Genomic DNA, 18,584 nt, shown 5'->3' with positions numbered 1-18,584 from the left:
AGCTAAAGAACATTCAGGATCCTGCATGGAACATTCAGCCAACACAACATCCGTATTCAGTTAGACTGATGTTGTAGTATAATATAAGCTCACAACTGCATTGTGCAATGGAGGCTCCTCACAGGAGGAAGGGGAGGAACATCCTGCTCAGTGAATTTCATAAAAATAAAAATGGTACAACATTCAACATTTGCCAAAAATATTTAGCATATTTGCCAAAAATATTTAGCATCATATTTAGCATATGAAACTATGCTAAATACAGTTGAAGTTGGAAGTTTACATACATTTAGGTTCTTCCACTTCTTGTTAACAAACTACAGTTTTGGCAAGTCGGTTAGGACATCTAATTCCTCCAGACGGGATGCTTGGCGTTCATGCCAAGTCATTTTTCCAACAATTGTTTAGACAGATTATTTCACCTCTAATTCACTGTATCACAATTCCAGTGGGTCAGAAGTTTACATACAGTTGACTGTGCCTTTAACCAGCGTGGAAAATTCCAGAAAATAATGTCATGGCTTTAGAAGCTTCTGATTGACATCATTTGATTCAATTGGAGGTGTACCTGTGGATGTATTTCAAGGCCTATCTTCAAACTCACTGCATCTTTGCTTGATATCATGGGAAAATCCAAAGAAATCAGCCAAGACCTCAGAATAAAAATTGTAGACCTCCACAAGTCTGGTTCAACCTTGGGAGCAATTTCCAAACGCTGAAGGTACCACGTTCATCTGTACAAACAATAGTACGCAAGTACTACTATTGGGAAGAACTGAAAAAGCGTGTGCGAGCAAGGAGGCCTACAAACCTGACTCGGTTACACCAGTTCTGTCTGGAGGAATGGGCCAAAATTCACAACTTATTGTGGGAAGCTTGTGGAAGGCTACCCAAACACCATGGGACCACACAGCCATCATACCGCTTAGGAATGAGAAGTGTTCTGTCTCCTAGAGATGAACGTACTTTGGTGCGAAAAGAGAAAATCAATCCCAGAACAACAGCAAAGGAACCTTGTGAAGATGCTGGAGGAAACAGGTACAAAAATATCTATATCCACAGTGAAACGAATCCTATATCGACATGACCTGAAAGGCCGCTCAGCAAGGAAGAAGCCACTGCTCCAAAACCGCCATAAAAAAATGCCAGACTACGGTTTGCAACTGCACATGGAGAAATGTCTTCTGGTCTGATGAAACAGAAATATAACTGCTTGGCCATAATGACCATTGTTATGTTTGGAGGAAAAAGGGGAGACTTGCAATCCGAAGAACACCATCCCAACTGTAAAGCACGGAGTGGCAGCATCATGTTGTGGGGGTGCTTTGCTGCAGGAGGGACTGGTGCACTTCACAAAATAGATGGTGTTATGAGGCAGGAAAATTATGTGGATATATTGAAGCAACATCTCCAGACATTAGTCAGGAAGTTAAAGCTTGGTCGCAAATGGGTCTTCCAAATGGACAATGATCCCAAGCATACTTCCTAAGTTGTGGCAAAATGGCTTAAGGACAACAAAGTCAAGGTATTGGAGTGGCCATCACAAAGCCCTGACCTCTATCCTATAGAAAATTTGTGGGCAGAACTGAAAAAGCATGTGCGAGCAAAGAGCCCTACAAACCTGACTCAGTTACACCAGCTCTGTCAGGAGGAATGGGCCAAAATTCAGCCAATTTATTGTGGGAAGCTTTTGGAAGGCTACCCGAAACGTTTGACCCAAGTTAAACAATTTCAAGGCAATGCTACCAAATACTAATTGAGTATGTCAACTTCTGAGCCACTGGGAATGTGATGAAAGATATAAAAGCTGAAATAAATCATTCTCTCTACTATTATTCTGACATTTCACATTCTTAAAATAAAGTGGTGATCCTAACTGACCTGAGACAGGGAATTTTACAAGGATTAAATGTCAGGAGTTTTGAAAAACAGAGTTTAAATGTATTTGCTTAAGGTGTATATAAACTTCCAACTTCAACTGTATAGCATTCACATTTACAACCACACATGGACAGACAGACACACAGACAGACACACAGACAGACACACAGACAGACACACAGACACACACACAGTCTTGTATTACTGGCCTTGACCTTGACACACAATTCAGTACAATTTAAAATCCTATTTTCCATAACCGCTAAACCTAACCGGTACCCTAACCTTTACCCGTAAAAGCTAACCTGAACCTTAACCCTAGCTCCTAACCCTAACCCTAAAACTAACCCTACTGTAGCTCCTAACCCTAAACCTAATTCTAACCCCAACTCTAATTCTAACCTTAACCCTAAACCACCACACCTGTGTTGGGGACTTCTGGTCCCTTTCTCTCTCACACACACAAACAAACCCATACACGCATGCACTCACACACACGCACAGACACACACATATACACACTTTATTTAAAATATGATTTTAATAATAGAGATGTTGTCAAAAAACATGATGACGTTATTCTGGCGGTGTAATACATGGAGGCAGAGAGGGGTATGATGACTCATTATTGGGGTAGGTGTGTGTGTTCATAGCTTGATTGGTGGTTAATGCCATCTCCGAGCCTCTGTCAACTTCTGCTGATCTACTGGCTTTAGAATAAAACTTTTTCAACAGAAAGTAACAACTAATGGAATCCAAGAAGCAGTTTGTGGTAGCGATCCATTCACAAACCTGCCAAAAACCATCCCAGTCTAACGTTTCCCAGTGGTTTGTTTTGGCCAGGTACTTCAGCAGAAACCCAAGATGGATGGGGGTGTAGCAAACCACAAAGACGATCAGGTTGGCTGTTATAATGCCAATGATGTTCCTCTTTTCCACAGTGGTTTCATCCTGATCCTTCTCCTTCAGCAGAACCATTATGGTCTGTGTGGAACAGAACACTATATTCAAGAGCGGGAGAAGGTACCCCAGCACTTCTAGAACCGCAAGGAACCCAACAGGCAATGGGATTTCTTTACATCTCTGATAGCATGTAAATAGTTTTTGGGGATGGTTGGCATCACTGAACACACCACATATCATTACTACCGTGACCCATATGGCCCCACACACTGCCACAGCCACCTTCTTTGATCGCCACGCTCTGGTCTGGAATGGAAACTTGACCGCCAGGTAGCGGTGGACGCTGATGGCGGTGACAGTGAAGATACTGGCGTACATGTTGATGTAATGTATTGAGATAAGAAACGTGCAGAAGGGCGTTATGGGCAGACTCTGGAAGGCATCATAGATGCGGAAAGGGAGGAAGAGGATTAGGGCACAGTCGGCGGCTGCGAGGTTCAGCATGTAGATGTGTGTGTCCGTCCACGTGGCCCGTTTGACGAAGAAGACACGTAGAGACGCCATGTTGAGTAGCAGGCCCACCAGAAACACAGAAAGGTAGCTCACTCCTTGGAGGATGTGTATGTGGATGGTGTTCGTGTCACACATAGCTACCTGAAGAGAGATTGTAAAAAAAACATGATTTATCATTTACTGTCATTTACTGTTCTTTTTCTCTGAGTGTAGAAAGTTTTTTTTGCAGAGTTCACGACCTGCTACACTTGTGAGAAGCGAGACAAGCCACACCCTCAAGACAACTCTCGTTTGCCTTCATTCATGGCCGCTAGCATTTCATTGTCAGGTGCGTGAATGAGGACCCAAAAGCGAATTAACAAACAGAGTTTCTTTAATGATGAACACACGTGGGCTCAGATGGACAGGTAGATTCCGACAGGACAGGACAAGGTTGCAGCAAACACGATGATAGTCTGGTTCAGGCATGAGACACACAAACAAGAATCCGACAAAGACAGGAGCAGAAACAGAGAGAGATATAGAGGACTAATCAGAGGGAAAAAGGGAACAGGTGGGAAAAGGGGTGACGAGGTAGTTAGGAGGAGACAAGGAACAGCTGGGGGAAAAGAGGGGGAGAAAAGGTAACCTAAAACGACCAGCAGGGGGAGACAGGGTGAAAGGAAAGGACAGAAACAAGACACAACATGACAATACATGACATTCATAATGAGCATTGATGATAAACTAAGAAAAATCAGGAAGTGCAGTTGTCTTTTAATCTGCTCTAATGTGAAGTAAGTTGAGAACAAACACCGTAATTCTGTTTCTTTCACCTCTGGTCTCTTTTCAGATGAGTACCGATGATTTTATATGTATTTTTATTTAACTAGGCAAGTCAGTTAAGAACAAATTCTTATTTACAATGACGGCCTACCCTAGCCAAACCCGGACGACACTGGGCTAATTGTGCGCCGCCCTATGGGACTCACGGCCAGATGTGATTCAACCTGGATTTGAACTGTAGTGATGCTTCTTGCACTGAGATGCAGTGCCTTAGACCGCTGCGCCACTCGGGAGTCAAGAATGAAGTAAAGGCAAGGAGAGAATCCACTTCAGACTATTGAGCTGTACTCATAGTAGTAGACTCTCACAAATATGAGTATTTGTGTGCACCAGATCTACAGGAACAATGCGGTTCCTCAGTGCATAAACATAGCTTATTTAGCCAGACACTCATATAAACAAAATCATACCTGTTATTTCCCCCTCTTCTTTCACTTTCACTCTCAGGGACTGATGTTATATTATTTCTTCCAAAGAAAAGGCTTTAGAATAAGTTGCTTTTTATTTATTTTTGTCTCTTGTCGGGGTGAAACTGCAGGTCAGGCGTCTACAGTTATAAGGAAATGAGAGTTCCGTATGTAAATGATTCATAATGGTGTGGGTTTCCCACTAACTGACAAACATCTCTGCAAAACCACAAATAGGTTATCTTTTAAAATGGTTCACCAAGACACAGTAATTGCACGGTGAAATACATCTTTGATACATTGCAAATATTGCCAGGAGATTGGATTATCACAATATACCGTTGTTGTTCAAGTGAACATGTGACATTCACAGTATTCATACCCTTTGACTTATTCCACACGTTGTTGTGTTACAGTCTGAATTCAAAACGGATGAAATGCTCAAACAAAAATCTCACCCATCTACACACAATACCCCAATTTTTAGCACATGTATTGAAAATGAAATACACAAACATCTGATTTACATAAGTGTTCACAGCACTTTGTAGAAGCGCCATTGGCAGCAATTACAGCTGTGCCTTTCTAGTGCAAGTCACTAAGAGCTTTCCACACCTGAATTGTGCGACATTTGCCCATTATTCTTTTCAGAGGTTTTCAAGCTCTGTCAAATTGGTTGTCGATCATTGCTGGACAACCATTATCAGGTCTTGTCATAGATTTTCGAGTAGATTTAAGTTAAAGCTGCAACTCGGGCCGCACAGGAACATTCACTGTTTTAATGCTTATATAGTTGTAGTGACTGGGTGTATTGATACTCCATCCCAAGTGTAATTAATAACTTCACCATGCTCAAAAGAGATATTCCAATGTCTGTTTATTTTTTATCTACGTACCCTTCATTGCGAGAAATCGGAAAACCTCCCCGCCGTGTGTGTGGTTGAATCTGTGTTTGAAATGTACTGCTCGACTGAGGGACCTTACAGATAATTGTGTGTGGGGTGCAAACTTGATTTAACTTTACGTAACTTTATTTCACTTTATTATTTATTATGTGACTTCTTAAGCACATTTTTACTCCTGAACATATTTAGGCTTGTCATAACAAAGGGGTTGAATGAATATTTTGTTTTATTAATAAGCAACAACAAAAAAATCCACTTTGACATTATGGGGCATTGTCTGTCGGCCAATGACCCGGGGAACATCTAAACGTAATCATTTTTACATTCAAGCTGTAACACAACGAAATTTGGAAAAACTCAAGGGGTGTGAATACTTTCTGAAGGCACTGTGTCAGAAATACTCCATCAATAGCCATATGTGTAGCCTACGTCATTTAATATTTTTAAGACCAAATATTACTCACCTTTCACTTGAACTTTTCTTTTGTCAGAACTTTAGAATGGCTGATTTAGGATCTGAAACTCAGTTCCATGTTACAATTTGACATATATTGCTTAAATGCTCGTTTGGGACTTCTGTAAAGTATTGTCTATCTTCCTAGCTTCTATCTAAACCTTGATAGAGGAAGTATATGTCAGTCACATAAAAAGACTATGTGGGGTGATCCAAACCTCAATTTGCATGTTTTGCTTTGTGACGGACCGCCTCTCCTGGTTAGGGAGGAAGCAGTGTTGCTATGTCAACAGGGCCGTGGGAGAGTGAAGTATAGTTAGGCCAGGGTGTGCAGTATTGACCTGTGTCACGTACAGAAAACCACTGGCTGCTCTTTGTGCTCAAACAGAATGATGAAGGTAGAAACAAATGCACTGAGGGTTGTGTACATGACACTGCAACAACATTTCCCCACGGGGACAATAAAGTCAGTAAGGAGGTAAGGGTGTTGTTTCACCAGAATATCTTCAGACGAGAGAGTTTTGCTTTACTCAACTCCCTCCTCTGAAACTGAAATGTTGAAATAATCACTCAACTGTGACAGTTGTTGGGGTGGTTTACATGTAACTGTATAGGTCATTAGACACTGTAGCCAAGATTTGTGTGATTTTGAAAGGCATAAAATATTGCAAAACTGTATTTTCATCTTGACCCTCTCACCTCTCTTCACATTGAGGCATTTTTCTTCCATTCCTTTTTGTCTTACACAATATCTCATCAAGGGACAATTTCCGTCAGGAGAGTTGAAGGGGAAAAACGGGTCAGCGGGGAGACGGAAGTAGAGGTCGGAGGTCAGGACTGGAGCACCAGGGGACTGATTGGACAAGAATAAATTGATTGTCTTCTTCTGAAAGACTGTCTTTCCAGCTCCAATCAGCCCCAAAAGCAATGTTGTAAATGGGTCAATGTTTCATTCTGGGAGATTAAGAGAATGAAAAGAGAGGTACATTTTTTGACAACTGGAGTGAAAATTGGACCAAGAAATGACCTGTGACAAGCAGCTTTGAAGGAAATAGGTCACACTTTCAAATTGTGTCATTGTGACATTTTCTGGCACTTCTGATTGGAAACAAGTCTCCCATTCTCTCTTCTCTTTCTCCTATGATTCCTTTTCCTTCTCCTTCTTATTTTCCTTATCTTTCTTTCCCTCTCTCTCTCCCCCTCCCTCTTCCCCTTATCCTCTGACGCTTGTTCAGCCAAACAGCACCCAGCACCCATCAACAACAGTTGCCATGGCTGACTCACTCCTCCATCACTCCATTCTCCATTCTTTTAAGTGAGATTTATTTTAGCATTTAATTTCACCATCATTTCAGCTCTAATAGCTTCATCAGGGTGGCATGGTATTTTACAACCACGCCAAACAGATGAGGGGAGCAGGACTAACCAGACTAACCAGCCTGTTGATCTGGGATCGTATTCATTTGAATATTTTTGCATTTTGGTCATTTAGCAGATACTCTTATCATTTTCCACCTTTCTCACGCTATGTTTTTAGCGTCTCGGAGTATGAGTGCTGATCTAGTATCAGTTTAGCCTTTTACAGTAGATCATGATGAGTAAATCCTACAATTGAATACAGCCCTTAAACTAATTTTAATGAAGATGCAACTCGAACCAGGAGAACACAACAACAACAACACTAGAGAATCAGAGCTGGTTACATTTGGCAATAGTGTACCCTAGGTATGTCAGCACAGTACAGTCCAGTCTGTGTGTCACGGTGTGACTAGGGTGGGCATTCAATGTTCTTTTTTCTATGTTTTTGTATTTCTTTGTTTTGGCCAGGTATGGTTCTCAATCAGGGACAGCTGTCTATCATTGTCTCTGATTGGGAACCATACTTAGGTAACTTTTTCCCACATGGTTTTTGTGGGTAGGTTTTTTCTGTTTAGTGTTTTGCACCTGCCAGGGCTGCTTTGGTTTAGTTTATTCACGTTGTCATTTTTGTTTCAGTGTTCTGTTTAATAAAAAGTCATGAACACTTAACACGTTGCACTTTGGTCCGATTCCTCCTCTTCAGAAGACGACACCCATTACACTGTGTCAAGAAGTCTATACCTTTATGGCACAGGTCAGTTTACACGGATCAAGCAGGTTTGGCAGCAAAATGTCTGGGAAGTACTTTTCAGTACCTACACTACTCTCCACTTACTTGAAGTATTATTTAACACATTTCAGAACAAATCTCTCTCTATTTCTCTCTCTTGTATGTCTGCATGTCTCCTTTCCACATGTGTACACATAAACACAGTCAGCCCTACGGGTTGTTTGTGGACATGTAGGTAGGTAATTGCCGTTCCCTGTGTAAACCCTATTATAACGCATTTCGAGGCCTTTTGGATGAACATTAATGACACATGGACATGGGCCTCTACATGCTGTAGATAGGTGGACCTTAACCCTACAGTTAGGTCACCTTCACATCTTTGTTCCTGGAAGCATTACCTTAGGCCAAACCACTGACTGTGACTCAAAGCCAACTTAATTAGGCTTTCTACCATTCTGTTCACTGTGTACGTGCCGGTGCCGTGTGTACGTGTGCGCTCTGTGTGTTTGCATGTACAGTATGTACCTGTGTGTGGGTGTGTAATAGACTTTGATGAGAGGAAATTGAGGTTTAGGTGCTGTCAGTGTTTCATAATGTCAACTGGTAGTTTTTACTAAACCTAACACTGTAAGGCTTTAGGGAGTGTGGCTGACTGGATAACCTTGAACCCCACGGCACACAAACTCTCTCCCACTGGACAAAGACGTAAATTCAACGTCTAGTTTTGATTTACATTTGGTTGAGTTGTCAACTAACCTGAATACATTTGGTTGAGTTGTCAACTAACCTGAATTCAACGCGAAATCAACCATAAAATATCCAAATGTCAATCAGTTTTCCCACGTTGATTCAACGTCATCACATTGAATTTACTTGTTGAAATGACATGGAAACAAAGTTGATTCAACCAGTTTTTGCCCAGTGGGCTGTGTCCCACATCAGGTCAGGAGGTGAGTTTACCATGGAAGGAGTGACGATGCATAGATAATAAACAGCGAGCAGCAGCAGTGGAAAAACAATTGAACGGTGTTGTGTTCCTCTGTTGCGGTAAAACCACATGCAGTTATATTGAGGATGACAACATCTAATGCTGGCTTCAACTTGGCTTTCAAAAAAAAAAAAAAATGTTCAAGTCAAATGTTATTTGTCACATGCGCCAAATACAACAGGTGTAGGTAGACCTTACAATAAAATGCTTACTCACTAGACCTTAATTAACCAAGTTCAAGAAATAGAACTAAGAAAAGATTTACTAAATAATCGAAAGTAAAAAAATCTAATCAAATCCAAAAGTAACACAAGAAAATTGCATAACAATAACAAGGCTACATACAGGGGACACTGGTATGGAGTCAATGTGCGGGGGTACAGGTTAGTCGAGGTCATTTGTAAAGTGACTATGATTAGATAATAAACAGCGAGTGGCAGCAGTGTGAAAAACAGTGTAAATAGTCGGGGTGGCCATTTGATGTTAAGCAGCTTTATGGCTTGGGGGTAGAAGCTGTTAAAACCTGTTACGGATGATGCGAATTCTCGCAGGTTTTCGCAACTTTTTGTTAAAAATCGCGCAACATTTCAACGTCCTGCTACTCATGCCAGGAATATAGTATATGCATATGATAAGTATGTGTGTATAGAAAACACTCTGGAGTTTCTAAAACGGGTTAAATCATGTCTGTGGCTATAACAGAACGTGTTCAGGAGTAAAAATCCCAGGGAAAACTGTTCACCAAAAACAAAAAATTCATCCGCCAGTCTTTGAATTGTCTAAGGCGATAGAAAATAGATGAGGTTCCGTTTACAATGCCTACAGCTTCCACACGATGTCGCCAGTACTGGCATTTCATTGCAAGTTTATCCTTGGTGGGATGACGTATAGGCACTTCCTGTCTTGGGGTGCACCCAGGAAATTATGAAAGTGAAAAAAATGGACCCAATTGTGATGTTTATGGGACATATAGGAGTGCCAACAAAGAAGCTCGTCAAAGGTAATGAATGTTTTATATTTTATTTCTGCGTTTTGTGTAGCGCCGGCTACCGCTAAATCTTTTGTTTAGGTCTCGTTCAGGTATTTTGGGGGGTGCATGCTATCAGATAATAGCTTCTCATGCTTTCGCCGAAAAGCATTTTACAAATCTGACATGTTGGCTAGATTCATAACGAGTGTAGCTTTAATTGAGTATCTTGCGTGTGTGTTTTAATGAAAGTTTGAGTTTTATCGAGTACTATAGGTGGCGCTCTGAAATTTCCGCTGATTTGGTTCCTGTACAGGAACCAACATCCATAACAGGTTTTAACCTTTTGGACATAGCCTTGGCGCTCCGGTATCGCTTGCCATGAGGTAGCAGAAAGATCAGTCTATGACTTGGGTGACTGGCGTCTTTGACAATTTTTTGGGCCTTCCTCTGACACCGCCTAGTATATAGGTCATGGATGTCAGGAAACTTGGCCCAATGATGTACTGTGGCGTTCGCACTACCCTCTGTAGCTTGTTTGGCCCTGTCCGGGGGTATCGTCGGATGAGGCCACAGTGTCTGCCGACCCCTCCTGTCTCAGCCTCCAGTATTTATGCTGCAGTAGTTTGTGTCGGAGGGCTAGGGTCAGTCTGTTAAATCTGGAGTATTTCTCCTGTCTTATCCGGTGTCTTGTGTGAATTTAAGTATGCTCCCTCTAATTCTCTCTCTCATTCTTTCTTTCTCTCTCTCTCTCTCTCTCCCTCGACAACCACTGTGATAATTATTATTTGATCCTGCCTATGACCACACCTATGAACATCTGAACATCTTGGCCATGTTCTGTCTCCACCCGGCACAGCCAGAAGAGGACTCGCCACCCCTCATAGCCTGGTTCCGCTCTAGGTTTTTTTGTTTTTCCTAGCCACCGTGCTTCTACACCTGCATTGCTTGCTGTTTGGGGTTTTAGGCTGGGTTTCTCTACAGCACTTTTAGATATCAGCTGATGTAAGGGCTTTATAAACAAATTTGATTTGATTTGTAGTGCCTTACAATCAGATGCCGAGCAGTTGCCATACCGGGCGGTGATGCAACCGGTCAGGATGCTCTCGATGGTGCAGCTGTAGAACTTTTTGAGGATCTGGGGACCCATGCCAAATCTTTCAGTCTCCTGAGGTGGAAAAGGTGTTGTTGTGCCCTCTTCACAACTGTCTTGTTGTGTTGGGGCCATGATAGATCGTTGGTGATGTGGACACCAAGGAGCTTGAAACTCTCGACCAGCTCCACTTCAGCCCTGTCGATGTTAATGAGGGAGTGTTCAGCACTCTTTTTCCTATAGTCCACCATCAGCTCCTTTGTCTTGCTCACATTGAGGGAGAGGTTGTTGTCTTGGCACCACACTGCCTGGTCTCTGACCTCCTCATCGTTGTCGGTCAGCAAACGTAATGACGGTTTTGGAGTTGTGGTTGGCCATACTGTAGTGGGTGAACAGGGAGTACAAGAGGGGACTAAGCACACCTCTGAGGAGCCCCAGTGTTGTTGCCTACCCTTACCACCTGGGGGCGGCCCGTCAGGAAGTCTAGGATCCAGTTGCAAAGGGACGTGTTTAGTCCCAGGGTCCTCGGCTTATGGATGAGCTTTGAGGACACTATGGTGTTGACGCTGAACTATATTCAATTAACAGCATTCTCACATAGGTATTCCTTTTGTTCAGGTGGGAAAGGGCAGTGTGGAGTGCCATTAGGTAGCGTCATCTGTGGAACTGTTGGGGTGGTATGCGAATTGGAGTGGGTCTAGGGTTTCCAGGATGATGGTGTTGATGTGAGCCATGACCAGGCTTTCAAAGCACTTCATGGCTACCGACGTGAGTGCTACGGGGCAGTACTCATTTAGGCAGGGTACCTTCACTTTCTTCAGCTCAGGGACTATGGTGGTCTGCTTGAAACATGTAGTTATTACAGACTCTGTCAGGGAGATGTTGAAAATGTCAGTGAAGACACTTTCCAGTTGGTCCGCGCAAGCTTTGAGTACACATCCTGGTAATCCGTCTGGCCCCTCGGCTTTGTGAATGTTGACGTGTTTAAAGGTCTTGCTCACATCGGCTATGGAGAGCATGATCACACAGTCGTCTGGAACAGCTGGTGCTCTCATGAATGCTTCAGTGTTGCTTGCCTCGAAGCGAGCATAAAAGCTATTTAGCTTGTCTGGTAGGCTCGCGTCACTGGGCAGCTCGCGGCTGGGTTTCTCTTTGTTGTCCATAATATTTTCAAGCCCTGCCATATCCGATGTGTCAGAACCGGTGTAGGATTCAATCTTAGTCCTGTATTGACGCTTTGCCTAGTTGATGGTTCGTCTGAGGGCAAAGCGGTATTTCTAATAGGCATCCAGATTAGTGTCTCGCTCTTTGAAAGCTGCAGCTCTAGCCTTTAGTATCGGCCCTGATGTTGCCTGTCATCAATGGCTTCTGGTTGGGATATGTACGTACGGTCATTGTGGCGACGACGTCGTCGATGCACTTGTTGATGAAGCTGGTGACTGAGGTGGTATACTCCTCAATGCCGTTGGATGAATCCCGGAATATATTCCCGTCTGTGCTAGCAAAACAGTCCTGTAGCGTAGCATCCGTCTCATCTGACCACTTCCGTATTTGTGCGAGTCACTGGTACTTCCTGCTTTAGTTTTTGCTTGTAAGCAGGAATCAGGAGGATAGAATTATGGTCACATTTTCCAAATGGAGGGCGAGGGAGAGTTTTGCATGAGTGTGGAGTAAAGGTGGTCTAGTTATTTTCCTCTGGTTGCATATGTGACATGCTGGTAGAAATTAGGTAAAACAGATTTAAGTTTGCCTGCATTAAAGTGTGGGTCCCATGGTACTGGTGTTAAAATAACACATTTGAAAGTGTTAAAGATTTAACTCGGTTGCAGTGTTCCCCATTTTACTGTTAAAATGTTAAAATGAACTAATTTGTGGTGATTGCATATCTCTACTGTAGAATAATGTGCAACACCTACAGTCTAAAAGGGAAAGGGGATACCTAGTCAATTGCACAACTGAATGCATTCAACCGAAATGTGTCTTCTGCATTTAACCCAACCCCTCTGATCAGAACACTTGATTTAGAATAAACTAGACTACTTTGCTTAGTGTTGATGCTGTTACACTCTTTTCAGTGTAAGAAATGAACACCTTCAGTGTTACCCATCCAGGTCATTTACTCAAAACGATGCCTGAGGAAGCCCCACAGCATCATCAAGGACCCCACACACCCCAGCCACAATCTGTTCACTCTCTTACCATCGGGCAGATGGTGCTGAGCATGAGGTCTGATAGCAACAGGCTCAGAGACCGTTTCGATCTACAAGCCATCAGACTGATGAATACTTGAACTGGACTGACCACGGGCTCTGATTTTCTGCACCTTCGCACACATGCGCTCACTCACTCATGCACCCACCCACCCACCCACCCACCCACCCACACACACACACCTGCTGCTACCAGACTCTTATGATTGCTAAATACTGCACAATTTAAACACTTTCCCCCCAATCCCCCCTTCCCCAAAACACGTGTAAATATTGGACCATAAATTGTGATGTTCATATTCTTACATTTTATTATTTATTGTTGTTGTTGCATTGTCGAGAAGGAACCTCCAAGTAAGCATTTTGTTGGACGGTGTATACCATCTGTATCCTGTACATATGACTAATAAAACTTGAAACTTGAAACAGATCATTTTTGGGGGGGTTGTTTTAACAGTGTATGGTTTAAAGCTTAATTTGCATATTTCCCAGGGATCATTTTCTTTTTAGTAAATTGTTGAGTTAAAACTTATGACTGTATTTGTTAGTGACAGAGACATGCTTGATGAATTATTTCTTTTTAAAGGCCTGTGGCTTTCACCAAGTGAGCTCCTAGGTGAATGTTATCATTAAAATGTTGTCACTGACGTTATCTTCCTGCCCGGTCTTGCGCCCCCTTAGGCTCGTGCGATGGAGGAGATATTCTTGGACTATTCTCAACCTTGAGAAATTCTAACCTCTCCGGTTAGTAAATTGGTGGAATTTTGATATCCCTCTAGTGGTTTGGGGGCTGTGCTTTGGCAAAGTGGGTGGGGTTATGTCCTGCCTGGTTGGCCCTGTCCGGGGGTATCGTCGGACAGGGCCAATAGAGGGAACGTTTGAACATCTTGAAGAACAATCTGGCCTTAATGGCCACGTAGTCTTATCATCTCCACCCGGCACAGCCAGAAGAGGATTGGTCACCCCTCATAGCCTACGTCCGCTCTAGGTTTCTTCCTAGGTTCCTGGCTTTCTAGATAGTTTTTCCTAGCCACTGAGCTTTTACATCTGCATTGCTTGCTGTTATGCTGGGTTTCTGTATAAGCACTTTGTGACATCTGCTGATGTAAAAATGGCTTTATAAAAATATTTGATTTGATGATTTTATCAATACGTTACATACAATGTCTTATATTCATCCCCTTTGGCGTTGTTCCTATTTTGTTGCATTACAACCAGATTTTTATTTGGATTTCATGTAATGGACATACGCAAAACAGTCCAAATTGGTGAAGTGAAATTTTAAAATAACTTGAAAGAAAATGGAAAAGTGGTGCGTGCATATGTATTCACCCCCTTTGCTATGAAGCCCCGAAATAAGATCTGGTTCAACCAATTACCTTCAGAAGTCACATAATTAGTTAAATAAAGTCCACCTGTGTGCAATCTAAGTGTCACATGATCTGTCACATGATCTCAGTACATATACCCCTGTTCTGAAAGGCCCCAGAGTCTGCAACATCACTACGCAAGGGGCACCACCAAGCAAGTGGCACCATGAAGTACAAGGAGCTCTCCAAACAGGTCAGGGACAAAGTTGTGAAGAAGTACAGATCAGGGTTGGGTTATAAAAAATATTAGAAACCTTGAACATTCCACAGAGCACCATTAAATACATTATTAAGAAATGGAAAGAACATGGCACCGCAACAAACCTGCCAAGAGTGGGCCGCCCCCCAAAACTCACAGACCATGCAAGGAAGGCATTAATCAGAGAGGAAACAAAGAGACCAAAGATAACCCTGAAAGGGCTGCAAAGCTCCACAGTGGAGATTGGAGTATCTGTCCATAGGACCACTTTAAGCCGTACACTCCACAGAGCTGGGCTTTACAGAAGAGTGGCCAGAAAAAAGCCATTGCTAAAAAGATAGAAAAAAGCAAACACGTTTGGTGTTCACAAAAAGGCATGTGGGAGACTTCCCAAACATATGGAAGAATGTACTCCGGTCAGATGAGACTAAAATGTAGCTTTTTTGCCATCAAGGAAAACGCTATGTCTGGCGCAAACCCCAACACCTCTCATCACCCCAAGAACTCCATCCCCACAGTGAAGCATGGTGGTGGCAGCATCATGCTGTGGGGATGTTTTAATTTACAGGGACTGGGAAACTGGTCAGAATTTAAGGAATGATGGATGGTGCTAAATACAGGGAAATTCTTGAGGGAATCCTGTTTCAGTCTTCCAGAGATTTGAGACTGTGACGGAGGTTCCCCTTCCGGCAGGACAATGACCCTAAGCATACTGCTAAAGCAACACTTGAGTGGTTTAAGGGGAAACATGTACATGTCTTGGAATGGCCTAGTCAAAGCCCAGACTTCAATCCAATTGAGAAACTGTGGTATGACTTAAAGATTGCTGTACACCAGCGGAACCCATCCAACTTGAGGGAGCTGGAGCAGTTTTGCCTTGAAGAATGGGCAAAAATCCCAGTGGCTAGATGTGCCAAGCTTATAGAGACATACCCCAAGAGACTTGCAGCTGTAATTGCTGCAAAAGGTGGCTCTACAAAGTATTGACTTTTGGGGGGGTGAATAGTTATGCAATATGTTTTTTTGTCTTATTTATTGTTTGTTTCACAATCAAAATGATTTTGCATCTTCCAAGTGATAGGCATGTTGTGTAAAATCAAATGATACAAACCCCCCCAAAAAACTATTTTAATTCCAGGTTGCAAGGCAACAAAATAGGAAAAATGCCAAGGGGGGTGAATACTATAGCAAGGCACTGTATATCACAAGGCCTTACTTGTTGGCCTTGTTTTACCCTAACACAGTGGTGTTAAGAAACTGCTGGTATACAGGCCACATCTGGCCTGCAAGTCACATTTTGCTGGTTTGCAAAGTTATTTGTAATTCCTATTGGAATCACGCCAGAGTTAGGATATCCAACAGTTGGAATTTTATTCACCCGCAACCTGCTTTTAGAATGACTGTCAGGGTTAAGAAATTTGAAGAAGAAAAATAATACCTAAACCATTTAAACCGGAACAACCATTTCAGTAACAGGTGCAATAAATCTAACTGATTGGATTAGTTTAGAACAATATATGTTATCTATATTTGTGTAGCATAAAATGTATCAATCAATGTACATGCAAAAACACAGATATAGAAAACAATCCCCCCAAAAATCAACCTGCAGCAGAGCATGCTGTCAAGTTCTGACCTTAGTTCTTTTGTTATGTCTTTGTTTTAGTATGGTCAGGGCGTGGGTGGGTTGTCTATGTTCCTTTTTCTATGTTTTGGGATTTCTGTTTTTGGCCTGGTATGGTTCTCAATCAGAGGCAGCTGTCTATCGTTGTCCCTGATTGAGAACCACACTTAGGTAGCCTGGTTTCACTTTTGAGTTGTGGGTGATTATTTTCTGTGTCAGTGTTTGTGCGACACGGGACTGTTTCGTTTGTTTTGTTCTTTCACTTTGTTATGTTGTATTTTGTAGTGTTCAGTTGTACATATTAAAATGGACACTTACCATGCTGCAAATTGGTCCGATATCTCTTACTCCTCGTCGGAAGAGGAAGACGAGTGTTACACATGCTGGGAAATATGATAATGATGGGTGTGGTTTTGAATGGACTGTTTTACTCTCCACAGTGTAAAACAATACTCTGGTTATCAACACCAAAACTGGGGGATCTTTTACACCACCAAGTGTTAATTTCACTCTGTAAGAGTGAACGTATTTCCTGAATCTACACTAGAAATGTTACACTGAAAAATCGACACTAGCCAATTTGCTTTGTAGGGAGAGAGGGGTGGGAACAGTGAATGAGAGAAGGCGAGAAGGACAGATTTAGGGAGGGAGAGAGTGACGCATTTAGGAAGTGAGGGATGAGTGGATTTAGGGAGAAAGGGATGAGAGGAGTGGAGTAGAGTAGAGGATTGAAATTATGGGATTATGGTTTGACTTGGCTAGTACAGTACAGTGGAGATTAGGATCATCACAGGGAATGTTGCTGCGGGATTAAGAGTCTAATGACATAAAAACAATCGCAATAGGCATCAGCACACTGTATGGTCAAACAGTAGCAGATGGCCGTTTGCTATTACCTAATTGCTAAACCAAAGACTTTCTCTTTTACCAACAGCATAACAACAAACATATCAATGGCATTCAGCCTTTGTTTATCTTATAAGAGGTGATTGTGAAATGCAAAGCAGAACAAATTTCAGTAGTGTAGACTGCATGCTTGCAACAATAATCCAAAATGTTCCATATCAATGTTGATATTCTGTATCAGTGGTGAATGTATGGCTGTAGTCTTATCTTTATTTATTTTAATTGTATTTAACCTTTATTTATGCAAGTCAGTTCAGAACAAATTCTTATTTAAAATTACGGCCTACCAAAATGATCTGTTTGATTGCCATGCCTTTTTTTCTTTCTTCTTAGATTCTCTCTATACCTGTCTGTGAATATGAATATTTTTTCTGTCACTTGTCTTGTGTATCTGTCTTTCTGCGTGACTACCGCTCTCCCTTCCTGCCACTCCACACATGTATGTCTGCCTGTTAGCCTTCCTGTGTTTGAAAGTGCCTTTGACACATCAGTATACCAGTATGGGGGGCTTTCCACCGCTGTATCTAGGTCAGTTGACAGAGACACACCCTTATCTCCCCTTTTTGTGCCTCTCACCCTCCCTTTCCCCTTCTTTACCCCTCTCCCTCCGTTTTCTCAGTTTGCTGACTCTGACGCAATGCAGACCTGCTGCAGACTCACGATTCTTCATCTTCTACAAATGTTTTACTCCCTCATTCACAATGATGCAAAAGAGTATGTTATTTAGTTAAATTTACCATGCTACACCTGACAATGTTTAAATTTTAAATCTAGAAAAATCCACATTTAGAACCCTAACTAAAAGCATTCCTAATTGCATTCTACTCTAAAATGAATTTTCATCCCTACTTTTCCTGTATTTACATTGTTGTATAGTTGAAAAAATGCCATGGTCTCCACCTCCATCATCCATGGGTGTGTGGTAGTGACATCATTAGGCCTGGGCTTCTGGGGATTCAGTCCTGAATATTTTGATGGTTCAATAATAACTATAATTATAACTATAAAAATGTTTAAAAATTCAGTCTGATTTGAGTTTCCCATAACCACGCATCACTTGTGCTATGCAGTATTTACTGACAAATTTTCATGACCAAAATGAACAGCACAATACACTGAGCTAGGCATTAGTAGGTACTACAAGAAGCCCCACAGGGGTGGACAACTCAAGTCCTCGAGGTCCTCATTGGTGTCACATTTTTTCTCCATCCCTAGCAAACACAGCTGATTAATCAAATTGAATTCTAAAC

General features: G+C 42.1%; 1 protein-coding gene across 1 annotated transcript; it reads right to left on the bottom strand.

Annotated features, from left to right (window-relative positions):
- Positions 1 to 2,403: 2,403 nt before the first annotated feature.
- Positions 2,404 to 6,075, bottom strand: LOC110508433 (G protein-coupled receptor 35-like). The gene is made up of 2 exons (XM_021588950.3): positions 5,899 to 6,075; positions 2,404 to 3,438 (listed from the first exon to the last, which is right to left on the bottom strand). The coding sequence occupies exon 2, from the start codon at positions 3,430 to 3,432 to the stop codon at positions 2,458 to 2,460; it is 975 nt and encodes a 324-aa protein (XP_021444625.3). The 5' UTR covers positions 3,433 to 3,438; positions 5,899 to 6,075; the 3' UTR covers positions 2,404 to 2,457.
- Positions 6,076 to 18,584: the final 12,509 nt, after the last annotated feature.

This window comes from Oncorhynchus mykiss, chromosome 28 (assembly GCF_057628025.1).
Source record: "Oncorhynchus mykiss isolate SJ-2025 chromosome 28, ASM5762802v1, whole genome shotgun sequence".
NCBI lineage: Eukaryota > Metazoa > Chordata > Actinopteri > Salmoniformes > Salmonidae > Oncorhynchus > Oncorhynchus mykiss.
This window is presented reverse-complemented; position numbering and strand designations above follow the sequence as displayed.

Excerpts from the sequence above, each read along its gene's own strand:
- LOC110508433 (XM_021588950.3), bottom strand. The coding sequence starts at position 3,432 with ATGTGTGACACGAACACCATCCACATACACATCCTCCAAGGAGTGAGC.